The sequence below is a fragment of the Megascapheus bottae genome, chromosome 29, assembly GCF_031878675.1.
Source record: "Megascapheus bottae isolate mThoBot1 chromosome 29, mThoBot2.hap1, whole genome shotgun sequence".
NCBI classification, from domain to species: Eukaryota; Metazoa; Chordata; class Mammalia; order Rodentia; family Geomyidae; genus Megascapheus; species Megascapheus bottae.
The window spans coordinates 5,399,597-5,415,686 of NC_143537.1; the positions used below are offsets into that span (position 1 = coordinate 5,399,597).

At 52.9% G+C, this 16,090-nt stretch overlaps 1 protein-coding gene across 1 annotated transcript in view; it reads right to left on the reverse strand.

Annotated features, from left to right (window-relative positions):
* Nucleotides 1-2,832: 2,832 nt before the first annotated feature.
* Nucleotides 2,833-16,090, reverse strand: part of Adra1b (adrenoceptor alpha 1B) — a 65,153-nt gene continuing 51,895 nt past the window's right edge. Inside the window, exon 5 of the mRNA XM_090320811.1 lies at nucleotides 2,833-3,526. Within this exon, the coding sequence (XP_090176937.1) occupies nucleotides 2,988-3,526 (539 nt within the window). The 3' untranslated portion in view covers nucleotides 2,833-2,987. The remainder of the gene's footprint in view (nucleotides 3,527-16,090) is intronic.

Here is a 16,090-nt window from a genome sequence, read left to right on the forward strand (position 1 = left end):
GGAAAGAGACTCAAAGCTGTTTGGTGTATTTTATATGGTAAAAGGCAGGGGATCTGACTTCAAAGTTATGCAAAAGTAGGTGTTTTTCTTTCTCTAATTACTCCTGCTGTACCTTCTAGTTTCTGGGTGTTTGGGGCATTCTTTCTAGGTAAGAAGGCATCCTGCCACAAAACAGATCCTTATCCTCGAGATGAGGAAGGCATCTTGTTATCTGCATTTGGGGTAGGAGGTGGCTTAAGTTTGGGGGATCTTGTCAGACAAATCTTAATTCTTGGGGTGAGGAATGCATCCCTCAGGAAAGGATGCATCCTGTTGTCTCTCTTTGAAGCCACGCTGGCACTTCTGTTTCTAAATACCATTTCTGAATTGGCTTCACCCTCATCCAGCCCGTTTCTTGGCATAAATAGATGGGTTGGAAGCTTGTCATAAAGATGAGTGAATGCATCAGATTCACCTTTGGAGGTGTGACCTTTGGGAGGTGGTCAGGATTTAGTGAGATTGTGAGGAAGAGCGTGGCGGCAGCAGTGGTGATGATGATGTGATGGTGATGATGGTGATGATGATGGTGATGGTGATGATGATGATGGTGGTGATGATGATGATGGTGATGATGATGTGATGATGATGATGATGATGATGACATGCTGTGCTGACTCACCAGGAGTGCTCCAGGACAGAGTGCAGCTCTGAGAAGCCCTCACTAGATGTTGGTACCTGACCCTTGGATTTCCCAGCCTCCCAAACCTTGAGCTTAGTATACCTGCTTGCTTTATCACCTAACCAATCACAAGTAGTAGTTTTCTATCTCCTCTGGGTTTCCTCTTGGAGTGAGACGGGCAAGGATTGGAGCACCCCAGCCTTGGGAAGCACTGTGAATTATGGGTCCCGCCCCATAGGTAGTCTGGTGCCCGCTAAGGTGTCCTGTGGTTTCCTAAAGATGCCATCGGGAGACACACTCCAGATGCCACGGTGTCACCCGCCAACCTTTGTTCTCTTGCGGTTCTGGAGCTCAAGAGTCTGTGGCCAGTTTCCCATGGGCACCAGTCAACATGTCAGCAGCCTCTTCTCTGCCCTCCTCTTCCTGAGTGTCAGAGGCTGCGTCCTTCCTCCATGGGCCTCCCTCTCCCCGCTCTTCAGTCAGTGTCACAGCTTCTTCTGATGTCTCTCTTTGTCCTGTTTTTCTTGTCACTCTGCCATACCCAGCCCCTTCTTGCTCCTCTATTAGAAGACCTGATGGGATAACCCAGGACAATCCTACCTCTGGACTCTTGAACGTGATGAAATCTAAGATTTTTTTTTTTCTCATTTAAGGTGACAGAGGTTACAGGGGATAAAATGCAGATATTCTATATCTGGAGGGCTGGCCACACACTGTAATGCTTATGAATGCAAGAGGCCACTTAATAGCTGCTTGCTCACCCCCCCCCCCTGTTCTGGGCCTTGAACTCAGGGCCTGGGCACTGTCCCTGAGCTCTTCAATCAAGGCCTTACCCGCTGGAGCCACAGCGCCACTTCTGGTTTTCTAGTGGCTAATTGGGGATGAGTCTCACGGACTTTAGTGCCTGCAATCCCGGCTAGCCAGGGCTGCAGACTTGTCCTTGAGCTTCTTTCGCCACTGCCCCTCGTCTGCCTTTTGGGTGGTTAACGGGAAGCAGGCGCCCCGCACATCCTCCAGGCCGGGTCTGGGTCTGGCTGGGGCTGGAGGCCCGGGGCACCCGCGCACGGAGGCCGGGCGCTCCGTCCCCACTCCGCCTCGGGGCCCTCGGCCCCCAGGGAACATCTGTGACAGGCGGCGCACCGTCCCCCGGACGGAGGACACCTGGGCGCCGCTGTGTCCTGCGCCTGCCCGGTGCTCGTGGCGGGCCGGCTCTTTGGAACGGCAGGGAGCGGGGTGACGCGGCTGGACGCGAGGCCCAAGCCGCAGACAGGGGCGCCGTCCCCAAGACCACCACCTCGAGGGCCTCCTGGAAGGTTCCCGCGCCCGCCCCGGCCCTCGGGCGACCCCAGGTGACGTCCATGGGGACAGGATCGCCGCGGGGGACGCCAGGCGGCGCTGCGGAGCGCCCGGCACCAGGACCTGCGCGCGCGGCGGGGCGGGGCGGGAGGCCGGGGGCGGGGCCGGGAGGCCGGGGGCGGGGCCGGGAGGCCGGGGGCGGGCCGGGAGGCGGGGAGGCTGGGGGCGGAGCCGCGAGCCCGGGCACGGGAGGCCGGGGGCGGAGCCAGGAGGCCGGGGGCGGAGCCGGGAGGCCGGGAGCGGGGCTGTGAGCCCGGGGCTGGGCGGGGCCGGGGCAGGGAGCGGGAGGCCAGGGGCGGGGCCGGGAGGCCGGGGGCTGGGCCGCGAGCCCGGGGACGGGAGGCCGGGGGCGGGGCCGCGAGCCCGGGGGACGGGGCGGGAGGTCGGGGCGGGGTCGGGCGGCCGGGGCGGGGCCGGGCGGTCGGGGCGGGGCCGCGAGCCCGGGGCTGGACGGGGCGGGGGGCCGCAGCGGGCGCGCACGCGGGGCCTCCCCCGGGGCCGGGGCTCCTCGACACAGCAGGAAAGCCGGGTCTCGGCCGCGCGGAGCGGCCTGCGCCGGCGGAGGGGGGACGCGGCCTTCCCGGCGGCCGGGGTGCTCGGGGAAAGTCCCCGCGGGGCCGGGGCTCGGGTTCCTCGGCGGCTCACACACGGGACGAGGTGCCGGGGCTCGGCCTCGGGGGAGTCCGAGGTGAAGACCAGGCCGGCGCCTCCCGCCCTCCCCCGCACGGCCCGGGCCGGGGGTCCGGGGTCCGGGCGGGGCCGGAGCGCAGGGCGCGCACGCCGGGCACAAACCACGCCGAGCGCCGCCGCCGCACGGGACCAAGGACTTTAATGAAGCCCGGCACGGCGCCGTCCTCCCGGGGCGCGTGCGGACGCGCGGGGCGGGGCGGGGCGGGCGGGCGGGGGTGTGTGCCGGGAGGGAGGGGGAGGAGGAGGAGGGGCGGCGGCCCCGCGGCCCCGACCCCGCGCCGCCCTAGCAGGGCCCGGGCGCCAGCGGCATGTTGGTCTTGAAGCCGGGCAGCCCGTTGGCGAGCGGGCGGCGTCCGGGCGGCGCGGGGGGGCTGAGCAGCGCGCGGGGCGCGGCGGGCAGCGCGCGGAGCTCCAGCCCCGGCGGCGCGGTCGCGGTCGCGGTGGTCGCGGTCCCCGGCGTCCCCGGCGTCGTCCCCCCCGGCGGGGGCGGCCCCGCGCGGCCCGGGCTCGGCGAGGCGGACGGCAGCGTCCGCTGGCTGCCGCTCAGGCAGCTGCCGCCGTCGTCCAGCGAGTCCCCGCGCCGCGAGCCCCCGCGCGGCCAGCGCCCGAGCGTCCAGGGCCCCGCGGGGCCCGGGCGGAGGCGGCGGCGGCGGCGGCGGCGGGCGCGGCGGGCGCGGCAGCCCAGCAGGCGCAGGAAGGCGCGCTTGAACTCCTTGCTGGAGCAGGGGTAGATGACGGGGTTGAGGCAGCTGTTGAAGTAGCCCAGCCAGAAGACCACCTTGAAGACGGCGTCGGGGGGCTTCAGGGCGGAGAACAGGGAGCCTGCGGGGGGAGGGGAGGGGGAGGGCGGACAAACAGACGCAGTGAGTCGGTGCCGGGACCCCCTCCCCTCGCCCCTCCCACCCCTTCCTCCATCCCCTCTCCCCACCCCCGAGCCACAGCCCCACTCCCCGTCTTCTAGGGCGGCTGGCCTTGAGCCTGGATCCCCGGCGCTCCGCCTCCTGAGCGCCCGGCCTGGAGGAAAGAGGTCCAGGGCACCACCCGTGCCCGCCGCGGTGCTGCCTTCCAGCCACCGCAGGCGGAGGAGAAAGAAGCCCCAGCACGACCTCCCCGCCGCCCCCAGAAGCAGAGCGGGCAGGGTGGCGAGCCTAACCTCCTCCAGTAACGAAGTCCTAGCTACATCATGCTTCGTGGAAAAAAAGAAAAAAGGAGGTGGGAAGCAGCATGAGATCGATGCTAAGTAACTTGCCAAACAACCATATGCGTGTTTAAAAACATTCTCAAATTAAAAGACACACACCAAACACAGAATGCTTGCCTAGGGGCTGGGCAGATGGACCCGGGGGAGAGGAAATGGGATGAAGAGAGCCTGGCACAGACAGACGAGCAGAGACGATTCCGAGACACCATTAACTCCTTTCTCTGAGTTTCGATCCCAAAACACGTTCACATCAAATTAGAAACAATTTCCATTTTAAATAAAAGGCAATAGAGGGCTTGGACAAGTGAAACGTCTGGGATTTCAACGAAATTTGATTCCAATACAAAATACGATTTTACATAAAAAGAGGCAGCCAGTGAGGATCTTCTGGGAAACATGAGAAAATACCAAAAAAAAGTGCATAACCCTGAAATGCTGGAAAACGACATTAATGCACATACTGATCATGACAGGAGGCTGAGATAGAGACCAGTCTCAATCTCTATATGGGCTTCTGGCTGGGAGAACATTTTGTACCTTTCACCCTGTACCCTAGCCTAAGGTTGGATTTTTGGTCTTCTCACCCTGGGAATGACAGGTGAGTAACTCCAGGCCCAGCTCTTTCCCTTGGGAGGGAATTGTTCTCATTTTCTGTCTGGGCTGGCTTCATATTGCGACCCTCCTGAGGTCAGCCTCCCCACAGCAGGGATGTCACCGTGTGTTATCACCTCATTCAGCCCCTGGTTGAGTCAGGGTCTCGAAAACCTTTTTCCCCAGACTGGCCTCAAACAGATACCATCTCAACCTTCCAAGTAGCCGGGATTACAAAATGGAAATGGGAGAGCTTCTGCCTTCCTTTTCCTATGAAGAATACACCTAGAGCCCAGCATGGGGAGGTACTCAGCTCAGGTGGGGTGGGGGGTGACTTTTCTCCTGGGAATTTGTGGTCATGTTTTGGGTCTGAGCCCCACAAGCTGTTTGGTCATGTGAGGAAAAGACCATTCTTTGTCCTCAGAGGATGGATGGCCTGTACCTGGCATGAAATCTCTTTAAGGACTTGCTGTTAATTATGCTCTCAACCTCAAGTTTGCCCTCTCTCAAATGGAGTGGCTCGGGTGATAGAGCATTTGCCTAGCAAGTGCCAAGTTGTGAGTTCAACTCTGTACCGGCAGGAGATGGGGCTGGGGAGTGCCTGAGTATTTCAAACGCTGTGGATGCCCCACTTTTTTCTACAAAATGACACCGTGATTTGCGTATCATCCATCCTACCACATACTTTAAATTGTCTCTAGATCACCATACCAAATGCAAGGTAAGGGGTTATATAAATCTGCTGCTATACTGTAACTCATATGAAATAAGACAGGAAAGAGCCCGTGACTGATCAAATACAGACGTAATTCCCCACCCCAAATATTTTCAATCCACAGTTGGTTTGATCCTGAGTTAGGGACCCCAAGAAGACAGAGGCTTTCATTATACAACACAGACCACCCCTCAAGCCTAAGTCTGTTTTTTTTGGTTGGTCATGGGACTTGAACTCTGGGCCTGGGCGCTGTCCCTGAGCAATTCAGCTCAAGGCTAGCACTCTACCACTTTATTGGTTTTCTGATGGTTAATAGCAACTCCACTCAAGCCAGGTTGGTTCCACCTTTTTGTTTTGGCTGTACTAGGGCTTGAACTCACCACCTTGTGCTTGTTAGGCAGACGCTCTATCACTTGAGCCATGCCCTCACCCCACTGGTTCTTTAAAAAAAATTCTGCACCCCTAAGAATGTGCTAACAGGTCTCTTTTTGTTCTTTTATTGCTTGTTAATATAGATAAACCTCCCAGGGCTTCCAGGATCCTTGCTTTCCACCCGGATTGCAAATTCCTCCCAGGGAAAAACTCTATTTTCACTTATTTTTCCTTTCCCCTCCAGTTTTGTATATTTTCATTACAAAAATGATGCATGCTGAGTTTAAAAATTACATATTACCAGAAAAAAATCTATAAAGGAGTGAAAACGCTCCACTGAAACCCAAGGGACCAGACTTAACATCTTAGCTTTCATCCTTCTCGATTTTTCTAAATGGGGTCACTTTGCACATGCCATTCCTTGACTTGCGTTTTTGCTTGGAATATTGATACGATTCTTCCCCCTGGGGTTGGGGTAGGTGGTGCTTTCTCAGCACACCCTCCCATGCTGCGCTGTATTCTAATGTCTGCACACACAGCAGTCAGCTTAACACCCTTCTCTCATGTTACTCCAGTACAGGACTGATTTTCGGCTTTTAGCTGTTACAAAATGCATCCGTACAAAGCCTGACTCTTCAACTGTTTAGTGTTTCCGAAGAATAACTTCCCATACGGGGAATCAGTAGTTGCTTTCCCCTCCTTCCCTCCCTGCCCCTTTCTTCTTTTACAGTACTGGTGTTTGAATTCAGGGCCTGGCACTTGCTAGGCAGGTGCTCTGCCCCCTGGGCCACACCCTGGGCCTTTTTCCTTTAGCTACTTCCCCCGCCCTGCCCCCAGCTGGTTTTGTTTGGGCTGGGCTGAATGGCAATCTTCCCTTTCCACTTAACAGGATGGCATGAGTAACAAACACCCCACTGCCCAGCTTATCTGCTGAGATGGTGTCTTGATAACTTTGCTTGTACTGGCCTCGGAACACAATCTTCCCGAGTTGTTGGGGTTACAGGAGTAAGCCACAATCCTGGGCTCCTTCAGCCTTGGAAGTCCCAAGTCTGGCCCACTCAGATTCCATTTCCTTTTCTCCTCCCATAGACCCCAGTGGGGGTAACCCCTTCACCTCGGCCCCCGCCCCACCCCAGCCCTGGTAATGAACCTCCACCCCACTCCCCCTCTTCCTAGGTTGGCCTTGAATTTTCTTTGGAGTCCAGGCTCTGGATTGAACTCTCAACCCTCCTGCCTCGATCTCCCCTGGGTTGAGAGGTGTGCAAGCAGCCTGGTTTCCTTGGTGACTCCTTTTCCTTGCTGGGATGGATAGACAGAAGGCCCCACTTCAGGTCCTTCTCAGTAAAGCGGAGCTAGCTAATGCCAGCAGTAAGCGACTGGCCTGGTGTGGGGCTTGAGCTCCATGCCCGTTCCTCAGCAATCCTCTGGGGACTCGTGCCTGCCACTCAGTCATCTCTGCATTAGTGGAAATTTAGCCATTTAATTGTCATTACTGTAGATCATAGGATAGACTGTAAGTTTACTTCTTGAATCGTTTTGGGCCAATTACTCTCCCACCCTGGCCTCAGTTTCCCCTCCCCTTTATTTTGATGGTCAGACTTCAAGAGTGTCCAGGAAGATGCCGTGGCCGGGCTCCCGAGACCCACCACACGGGGGCAGCGTGGGACCCTGGCAGGCCCGTGTGGATCCCTTCTCCCTCACCAGCTCACCATGAAGGCCTTGTCTGCTGCCAGGGTCTGCGCTCCAAAGCCATAGTTAACTAGGGAAGGTGCTGACCTCTTAGGCTTGAACGAGGATGGGGGACGCCCTGGACACCCAGCCAGGTCTTGTTCTGCGGAATGGCAGGGGGTCCTAAGGGACCTAGGAACACAGCAGGCAGTGTGTGTTCTGGAACCCACCTTTCCCTAGTCTATTTCTTTTGCTCCTCCCCCTGCCCATGCTAAACTCCCCCCCCCCCCAAGGACTGGAACCCTGACAGCGCCTACCCACTCGGTTCACAGGAAGGCAGAATGTGGTGCTCCTTGGTGGACAGAGAGAGCTGGCCGAGGATTCTCACCTGACTGCACCACACACTGCTTTCTCAGCCCGGAGGAGGGAGGGTTGGGGTGAATTTCCTTCTCTGGGCTTTTTGGTGGTTTTTTCCCAATCGGCCCTCCCCCACCCCTTGCCATATAGATACTACGTCTGTAATGGGGGAAAACTCCAGCGATTGTCCTGTAAAACCTAAATCCAAAGAGCCTTTGTGGATCGGATCCTTAATAATTGCTTTTAACTTCGTGCTCAGGCCCTGAGTTCAAGACCCAGGGCTGGCAAAAAGGAAAAAAAAGAAAAAACAAAAGTCCAGCAGCCTATGACCTGTGACCTCTATACCATTATTATTATTATTATTATTATTATTATTATTATTATTATTACTGTAAGGCAAAGTGTGCAAAATCTTACTCTTAACAGATTCCTTAGCTTTGGTAGAGGAGTGAAGCAGTGAGCCAGCCAGGGACTGATGCCATGGTCTGTCCAGTCACTAGAGCCAGTATTGATGTGGGTGGCGTCCCTCTGGGCCCTGTCATTCTGAGGCTCCAGCATTATACATTTGATTTATTATGAAATAATAGCATCAAGCAAGCCCAGGACCTCAGGGGAAGAAGGAGGTGGTAAAACTATTTTGCTCAGCATGTAACTAGATTGAAAGGTTTTGTTGTTTTTTTTTCCCCCCCTCCAAGGTGGCTTTTCTTAGGAACATTTGGTTATAACCTCCAGCCAAGCCATGTTTTCCCCATCTGAAAAAAGTCTGGCTCAATAAAAACCAGAAAAATATTCTAAGTAGTTGCGAATTCTTTCAGCTTTTGACAAACATGTTACAAACTTTGTAAAATAAGAAAAAAGTTTCCTTGGATCTGGAAATTCCCTTCGAGGTTTTTCCATTTTCATTCGCCTCTTGACCCTGGAATGAGATCATGAACTTGTCCAATAAATATAGAACCTTTGGGGCAAATGGGCCCATGCTAGGTTTCAGAGCAAATACTATAAACAGTAATTATGAGCAGAGCTACTGTTTTCCAACATTTACCAGGTATTATGCTTACAAACATGCAATCCTTCCAGCAGTTCTGCTAATACTGGGCTGCATTTGTGTAGTGGGAGCATGAGATGGAAGGGTCAATTCTATTGACTCAGGGCTTGGTCCTGAGCTTTTATGCTCAAAGCTAGTGCTCTAGCTCGAGCCACAGCTCTACTTCTAGCTTTTGGATGGTAACTGAAGAGTCTCACAGACTCTTTGCATCTCAGTCATGCTGAATTCGGAGTTTTTACTCGTTGTTTTAAGTTTGTCAGGTAGAAATCAAGGGAGGCATGCCAGCTAGCGTGGCCTCCCTCTCAGACTCCAAACTTCATGCTCACCCTCTGGACGTGGGATGGGGAGTCAGGCAGAGGTACAAAGGCATTTCCTGCCAGCCCAAGTTCCTTTGAGCCTAGAACAAATAGGCACAGGGCACTTTCTGCCAAGACAGGCTACTGGTGGGCTGTGAGGCCCAGGGGTCCAGGATGAAAGAACTGCCAGGGAACAGGCACAATTACCAGCCTCGGGAGGCAGATGGTAGAAAGGCAAGATTGGCCACTTAAGCCATCAGACTCAGCGTAAGGTCTTTCATCCCTCCTCCCCGCAGCTGGTTGCTTACTCATTCTCACTCTTTCTGACTCATCCCTTTGTTCCGTCCTTTGGCTGTGAGGAATCAAAACCCTTCCTAGGTCCAGACTTCTCTTCCATGTTTAGGTTGGCTTGGGACTCCTGGAAGGCTCTGGGCTCGGCCCCACCCCCGTGCCACCCAGTCGGGGACCTGGTGCTCCTTAAGAGGCCAACACCTGGGGACCAGGCCCGTGCCATCTACAGTACTGTGGAATGAAATGGCTTTCTTTACACGCCACTCTCCAGATTCTAGCCAAATTCAGCTTCATCCTGCCTCTCAGTCTAGGCCTATGGGATGCCATAGAATGAGCCCCGGTTCTAAGTCAGAGTACACAGTTCTGGGGCGAGTCAGGTAGGGTGGTGCATGTCTGTAATCCAGTTACTTGGGAGGTGAAGAGAGGAGGATCGCAGTTCTAGCTCCTTCAAAAAGTTAAGAGAGATTAACCGTGGACCCAGAGAACCTGGACAGCTCCCCTCCCCTTTCCCACAGCACATGAAGCAACCCAGTGTTTACGTCCGCTCCAGGCCTCAGCGCAGAGGGATAAAGGGAGCTGTCTAATGTTCAAGGTTACACAAGGAGCGGGGTGGACACAAGACTCAATCTCAAGCCTGACCCAGAACTACTGGCACTCAGCGCTGCTCCAGATTGGCGTCTTCAGATTGGAAACTTGGTATGGGGAAGTCTACAAGGAAATCATGTTGTAATGAGCGCGCACAGACGTGAGGAGATGGGGGACAGGCCGAGAGAAGGGGTGCTATTCCACACTGTGGTGTTCAGAAGAAACTTTTGCACAAATGAACCGTTTTCTCATACTTTGAGGAGAGGAGCTGGAAGAACCAGATCTAGCACCCCCTAGTGGGCGGGGGTGAAAGGGCAACAGGACAGGTGTGTTTCAGAGAAGCCTGGAACTTTAAGTGGGCCCTGCCCTGCCCTGCCCTGCTCTTACTCATACTAGGGATTGAACTCAGGGCCTGGAACGTCAGTTCTCCCTCCCTCCCTCCCTGGCTGTACTGGGGATTGAACTCAGGGCCTTGTGCTCGATAGACAAATGCTTCATCTCTTGAGCCACATTCCCAGTCATTTAGCATTGTAGCTCATTTTTCAGTTAGGGTCTTGTGCTTTTCCTCACACCAGTGCTCGACTGGGAGCCTCTTACTTCTCCCTCCTGAGTAGCTGGGCTCATAGGTGTATACGACCATTTCCAGCTTATTTAGCGCTTTAGAATCCAACTTCGTTCCCAGTGCCCTGGTTACAGAGATGGTGGAAACTACTGAAGACTAACTATAATTAAACGTGGACTTGGCGTTTATGATATTTTCAAAGAAAAGAGAACATGGTGGGGATCTACATTTAATAGCAGTAAGAACAACAACAATAGCAAAGCAGTTACTACCTGTTGAGAGCAGACCTGCGGGGGGGGGAGGGGCAGCACTGAAACTAACCCTAGATGTGATTTTTCTCATTCAGAACCCCAAACATTCCAGGTGGGTGGTACCGTTAACTGTGTCAGCGTACAGATGGTAAAACTGAGGCGTAGCCCAGAGTCTCAGACCTATCTGATAACCCTAAGTTCCTGTGTTCTCATCTCCTGCCATTTTGACCTGATAAACCAGCTACCAAGAGGAAATTGGAAGTTGGGCACTGGCGGCTCCTGCGTGCAATCCTACCCACATGGAGGGCTGAGACTGGGAGGAGCGTGGCTTGAGGCCAGCCTAGACAAAAAGTCAGTGAGTGAGACTCCATTTCAGCAGTAGAAACCGTCATCCCAGCTATGATGAGAAATAAGACAAAGGGAGATCTAGAGACAGGCACATGTCTGGACAAGACATCTAGTATCATCCACCAACCAACCAAGAAGGAAATTTGGGGAAAGGACAGTAGTTTTCCCCAGGGAATGGGTAGAGGTGTAGGAGACAAGGAAGCTCTCCGGGTGTGAGAGTGAACACAAGAGCTCCCACCAGCCAAGCTCAGGAGAAGTGAGGATTATGAGACTATCGAGGTCCCATGAACGTAGGTCCTGAGCATAAAAGGAGATGGAGAGAGGAGCCATGCTTAACTTACGAACTCTTCTACGATGTAAAGATAGCCAGTTCCAAGCACAGCAATGAAAGGATGGTAAATGTGTGTAGTAGCGGCACCGGTGGGGAATGAACTCATGGCTTTATGCTCAAGCCATATTTTGAGCCATGTTTCTAGTCCATGCAGTAAGTCTTGGTAAGTTAGGGGAAAAGATTAAGTGGGGATGGAAAGATGGAGCTAAGCCAGGCAACAGAAGGGTAAAGAGCCCTCCCTGTATTTGGGGCTAGGATGAGGGGGTCTTTTGCACCAGCAGATGCCAGAGCTGGCAGGCCCGGGACAGCTCAGCCTCTACTCGGAGGAGTTGTCTGCCTTCTTTATGTGTGTCTCCTGGTAGTCTGGCCTGCCCGCTAGGATGGAACTAAATTCTCCACTGGGTCACCCCAAAAGGGCAGCTCACTCAGGCTGGCCAGTTCCTCGGTCTGCAGGCTGGAACCAGATATTCCACCTTCGATTCTCAGAGCGTCCCTGCGTTTCCATGGACAAACAGCCCATTCCTCCCAGATGCCCGTGGCTCAGGCCAAGGAGGGCACATGGAGTTATCTACTGAGCATCGTATCACCTCGGTAGACAAGACCCTGGGCCTGTTTCCCTTACCCTAGCACTCTCTAATCTACTTATTGCAGGAGGGATATGAGAGGTTTGGTAGAGGGGTGGCTGATCAGAAAGAGATTTTTTGTTTGTTTGTTGGTTGGTTGGTTTTTGTTTTGTTAGTCATGGGCTTCAACTCAGGGCCTGGATGTTGTCCCTGAGCTCTTCTGCTGCAGGCTGGCATTCTACCATTTTGAGCTCAGCCCTATTGCTAGTTTTTGAGAGGTTAAGTGGAGATAAGAGTCTCATGGGGACTTTTCTGCCCTGACTGGCTTTGAACTGTGATCCTCAGATCTCAGCCTTCCTGAGTAGCTATGGAGACAGGCGTGAGCCACCAGCACCTGGCAAGAAGAGGTTTTGAGAACCATAAACTGGTAGATGCCAGAGGAGATGAAAATTGCAGCCTTGCAGACATCTCCTGAGGAAAGACCTGGACCGACCTGTCCATCAGCTCTGAGGTCTTGCTGGTCTGGTGGAGGATGGCACAGAGGAGGGGGTCTTGACCTGCCCACATGCCAAATGCTGCCTCCTCCTTCTTTGGGACAGTATCAGGATTTGAACTCAGGACTGCACAATTGCTCGGCTGGCATTTCGTGGCACCTACAGAGCAGCTTTTTGCTGGTTATTATTTTGAGATGAAGATTCTGTCCCGGTGAGCTTCAACCTGGGTCTTCTGGATCTTAGCTCTTGATCTCAGGGGTGAGCCGCCGGGATCTTTACAGGGCCCGGATGCTTTGTTCTAGTCGCTTCTGATGTGCAGAGCTGTTGGAACAATCTGGCCAAAACGAACATCTGAGGATGGGGATTCATTAGTTCAGCCTTCTTCTCAGTTTCTCTTTCAGTGGTTTATGGTGTCTGAACCCTAAAAGGTCAGGTGGTAGCTAGGGTTGCAGGTGTGAGCTGTGGGGTCCATCTCATACTGTGAGTGGCAAGTTCTTTTTACTCCATCACCCCCTCAGCCATAGGAGATTTGAACACGGGGCCTTACACTTGCTAGGCAGGTTTCCTACCGTTTAAGCCACACCCTCAAGTCCCTGAGTGACCATTTTTTATAAAGATTCCTTTCTCTTCATGTCACAAATGAGAGGTGTCTCATCTGTCTTGTTGAAATACTGAGGAACTCAAATGAAGGGTTTGTTTTTTTTTTTGTGGCTGTTTTTGGAGACAAGTTGATAAGTTGCCCAGACTGGTCTCAGTCTTCTTGCCTCTCAATCTTCCTGAGTGCTGGGGTACGAATCTTGAGGTCAAGAGGTGAAGCATTGGGTGCAGGTGGTTGGGACATGTGCAGAAAAGCAGGTCTTTCACAAAGACATCCCGAGATGAGCACTGGTGCTGATTTCAGGAGGCTGAGATCTGAGGATCTCAGTTCAAAGCCAGCCTGGGCAGGACTAGCCCATGAGACTTAAGGTACAATTAAACCATTAAAAAGTAGGAAGTAGAGCTGTAGCTCAATAGGCAGTGCTCCAGCCTTGAGAGAAAAGGCTAAGGGACAGTGCCCAGAGGCCCCAGAGTTCACACCATTTATTCTGTCCTGATGGACCCCAGGGAACTCTGTGTGCCTGGAGGATGAAAGTTATCAGGAATTTCAGATACAAAAAGTGGGTGTGCAGCCAGGATCCCAAGTTGAATCTCTGTGAAACCCATAGTGAGTGTAGTGTTGCAACAGCCATAGAATTGAGCAGCTCAGTTCCCTTTGTGACGGGCAGCTTCAGTGTGGAGGAGCTTCTATAAAGCTACAAAACACAACCTGCTCTCCCAGACATGTCCTGGGGTTAGTTTAGATTGGGGGCTAATCGCCACCTGCCTTTTTTCAATGACAGAGTGCATGCGGCAGTTACAGTGCTCTTACGCTGGTAACGTGGTCCAACTCTAGGCTGAGGTGATTTTAGTTTTGCTCACTCATTTCTTCCTTGGATTTATAGTGAGCATTAAACTTCATTACGCGTAAAGAGCCCATTGCTTGCTGAAAAGAAGCAGAGCCCTAGCCAGGTCCCTCATTTATGAATAGCTTTAGTGTTAATTGAAACACCAGTGTATTAAAGAAAAAGACTGAAAATGGAGACCACTGGAAGAAATGGAGTTAACTGCAGGAAATGAGGATGGACGGCCAACATTTTCAAGCTGCTGAATGCAGGATCGAGGATGAAAGGCATAGAGGAGCCTACTTTGGTGGAGATAAAAGTCAATGAGATGAAGAGGGCAACAGATCCATCTGGGAGCCCAAAGAACTGGAAGAAATCTTTGTAGGTTCCTTAGCCTTGATTTTCTTAACTGTACCGTGGGAAGAGTTGTGAACATTATGTACTCATGCACCTAGCTCAGCGGTGGGGACACAAGGGCCCAGCCTGGCACTGGGCTGGTGTGTCCTCTTGGTTTCCATCCACAAAGCCCAATCTACTCTCTGGTATCAACACCCTCTCGCCACGCTGTATTTGGAATGGAGCCCCCCCTCCCCTGCCCAGTTCCAAGGCAGTGTTCCTTGTTCCTCACAAGAATCCAGCCCTTCTGGTTTCGATGGGAGTCTTTACCCATAGCTCCAGGATCTAGGTTTACCTGTGACATGGTGGAACTAGAAGGGAGGGGCAAGGGGAAGCACGTCCTTTACTACGGGAGCTTTAGCACCACTCAATCCTCATCAGTGAAATGACACTTCCCTTCCTTCTTTCTCACATTGTCCAGGGCCTACTTGGGATTTCCATGTTGGCTGTCACCGTGATTTTGGGGTGACCTGAGGCTGACAGGACTGGCTGCCCCCCAAATGCAGAGGTGTTTCCTGTGCAAGCCTGGCCTGCTTTCTAGGCATCACCGAGACCTTGCAGTTATGCCAACAGCAGCTAATAACCAAATTCGGAACTTACAAGCAGCTTGCCCAGCGGAAGCTAATTTAATTAGGGTCTTATTAGCGGTTATAACCACTTTTTAATGAAGCCTTATTACATTCAACTACGCAGATCCCAAGCAATTGTATCAAATGTTGGCAAATGACCCATTAGTCTTTGATTTGTCTCCTATTTTTTTTGCACTGTTCACACCTAGCCAGAAATCCAGATGTCTGGGGGGGTGTGGGGGGGAAGTGTTTTCCATCTTTTCTTTCAATGCCAATTGTGGCCTTAATGATATGTACTTCCCCTTTTTGTCCTGTTCCTCATTCTTTGGGGGCCAGTGACCACTGACTCCAGCATCATGGGATTGGGGGGCACAGGGATGTAGGAAAGGGTGATAGCAAAGTTTCTCCTCATTGGCTGTCCACAGTCTCCAACACTCCCTTTGAAGATGAAGGGCCCCTAGTTGCAATTCAGACATTCTTTTGGAGGCAAACATAAAAAAAAAACCCATGATGATGAATGAACCCCTCCCTGAGGACTAGCTCATCATTTTAGCTAATTGGTCAAGAAACAGGACTGCCAGAGAACCCTTTCAGAATAAATGCTGATCTGTTAGGGGCACAATGGAGGAGAACCAAGAGCTGATTAGTCTACGCTGTGCACCAGGGACTGAGATTAGATGGCTCCGGTTTGTTGTCCCATCTAATTCTCAGAACAATCTTAATAGGGATGTTTTATCAGAACAGATTTACAGCTGAGAAATGCAAGCACCCAGCTGGTAGGATTAGAATGGCCGGCTCTGGCCTCTGGGAGGCAGTATGGAGATGCTGGATGCATAACCCTGGTAGAGGCCAGGTAAACTTCAAGATAGGCTGAGGGTACCAAGTCTTGACAGTGATTATTTACTCCCACCTTGGGGCATCACGGAGGGCAGGGGCTGCCATAGTTTGGTCCACTGTTAAGACCCTAGGAAGGATACATAGAAGGCCAACCTAGGGGGCAGACCGGGCTTCCAGAGCTTTCCTGAAGTTCTCTTTCTGGTTAAGTTGTTAATTTTTTTTCTCTCATCTTGGACATAGCATTGTCTCCCTCATATCTGAGTTGTCAAAATTAAAAGAAAGTGCATTCAACACAGGAAAGTTACCAGCCATAGCAGGGACAGACAAAGGGGCAGTGAGACGGCCCTATCCAGTCTTCAAACAATTCCTTCCTTCCTTCCTTCCTTCCTTCCTTCCTTCCTTCCTTCCTTCCTTCCTTCCTTTCTTCCTTCCTTCCTTCCTTTCCTCCTCCTCCTACTTTTTTTTTTGTGCTAGTCCTGGGGCTTGAAGTCAG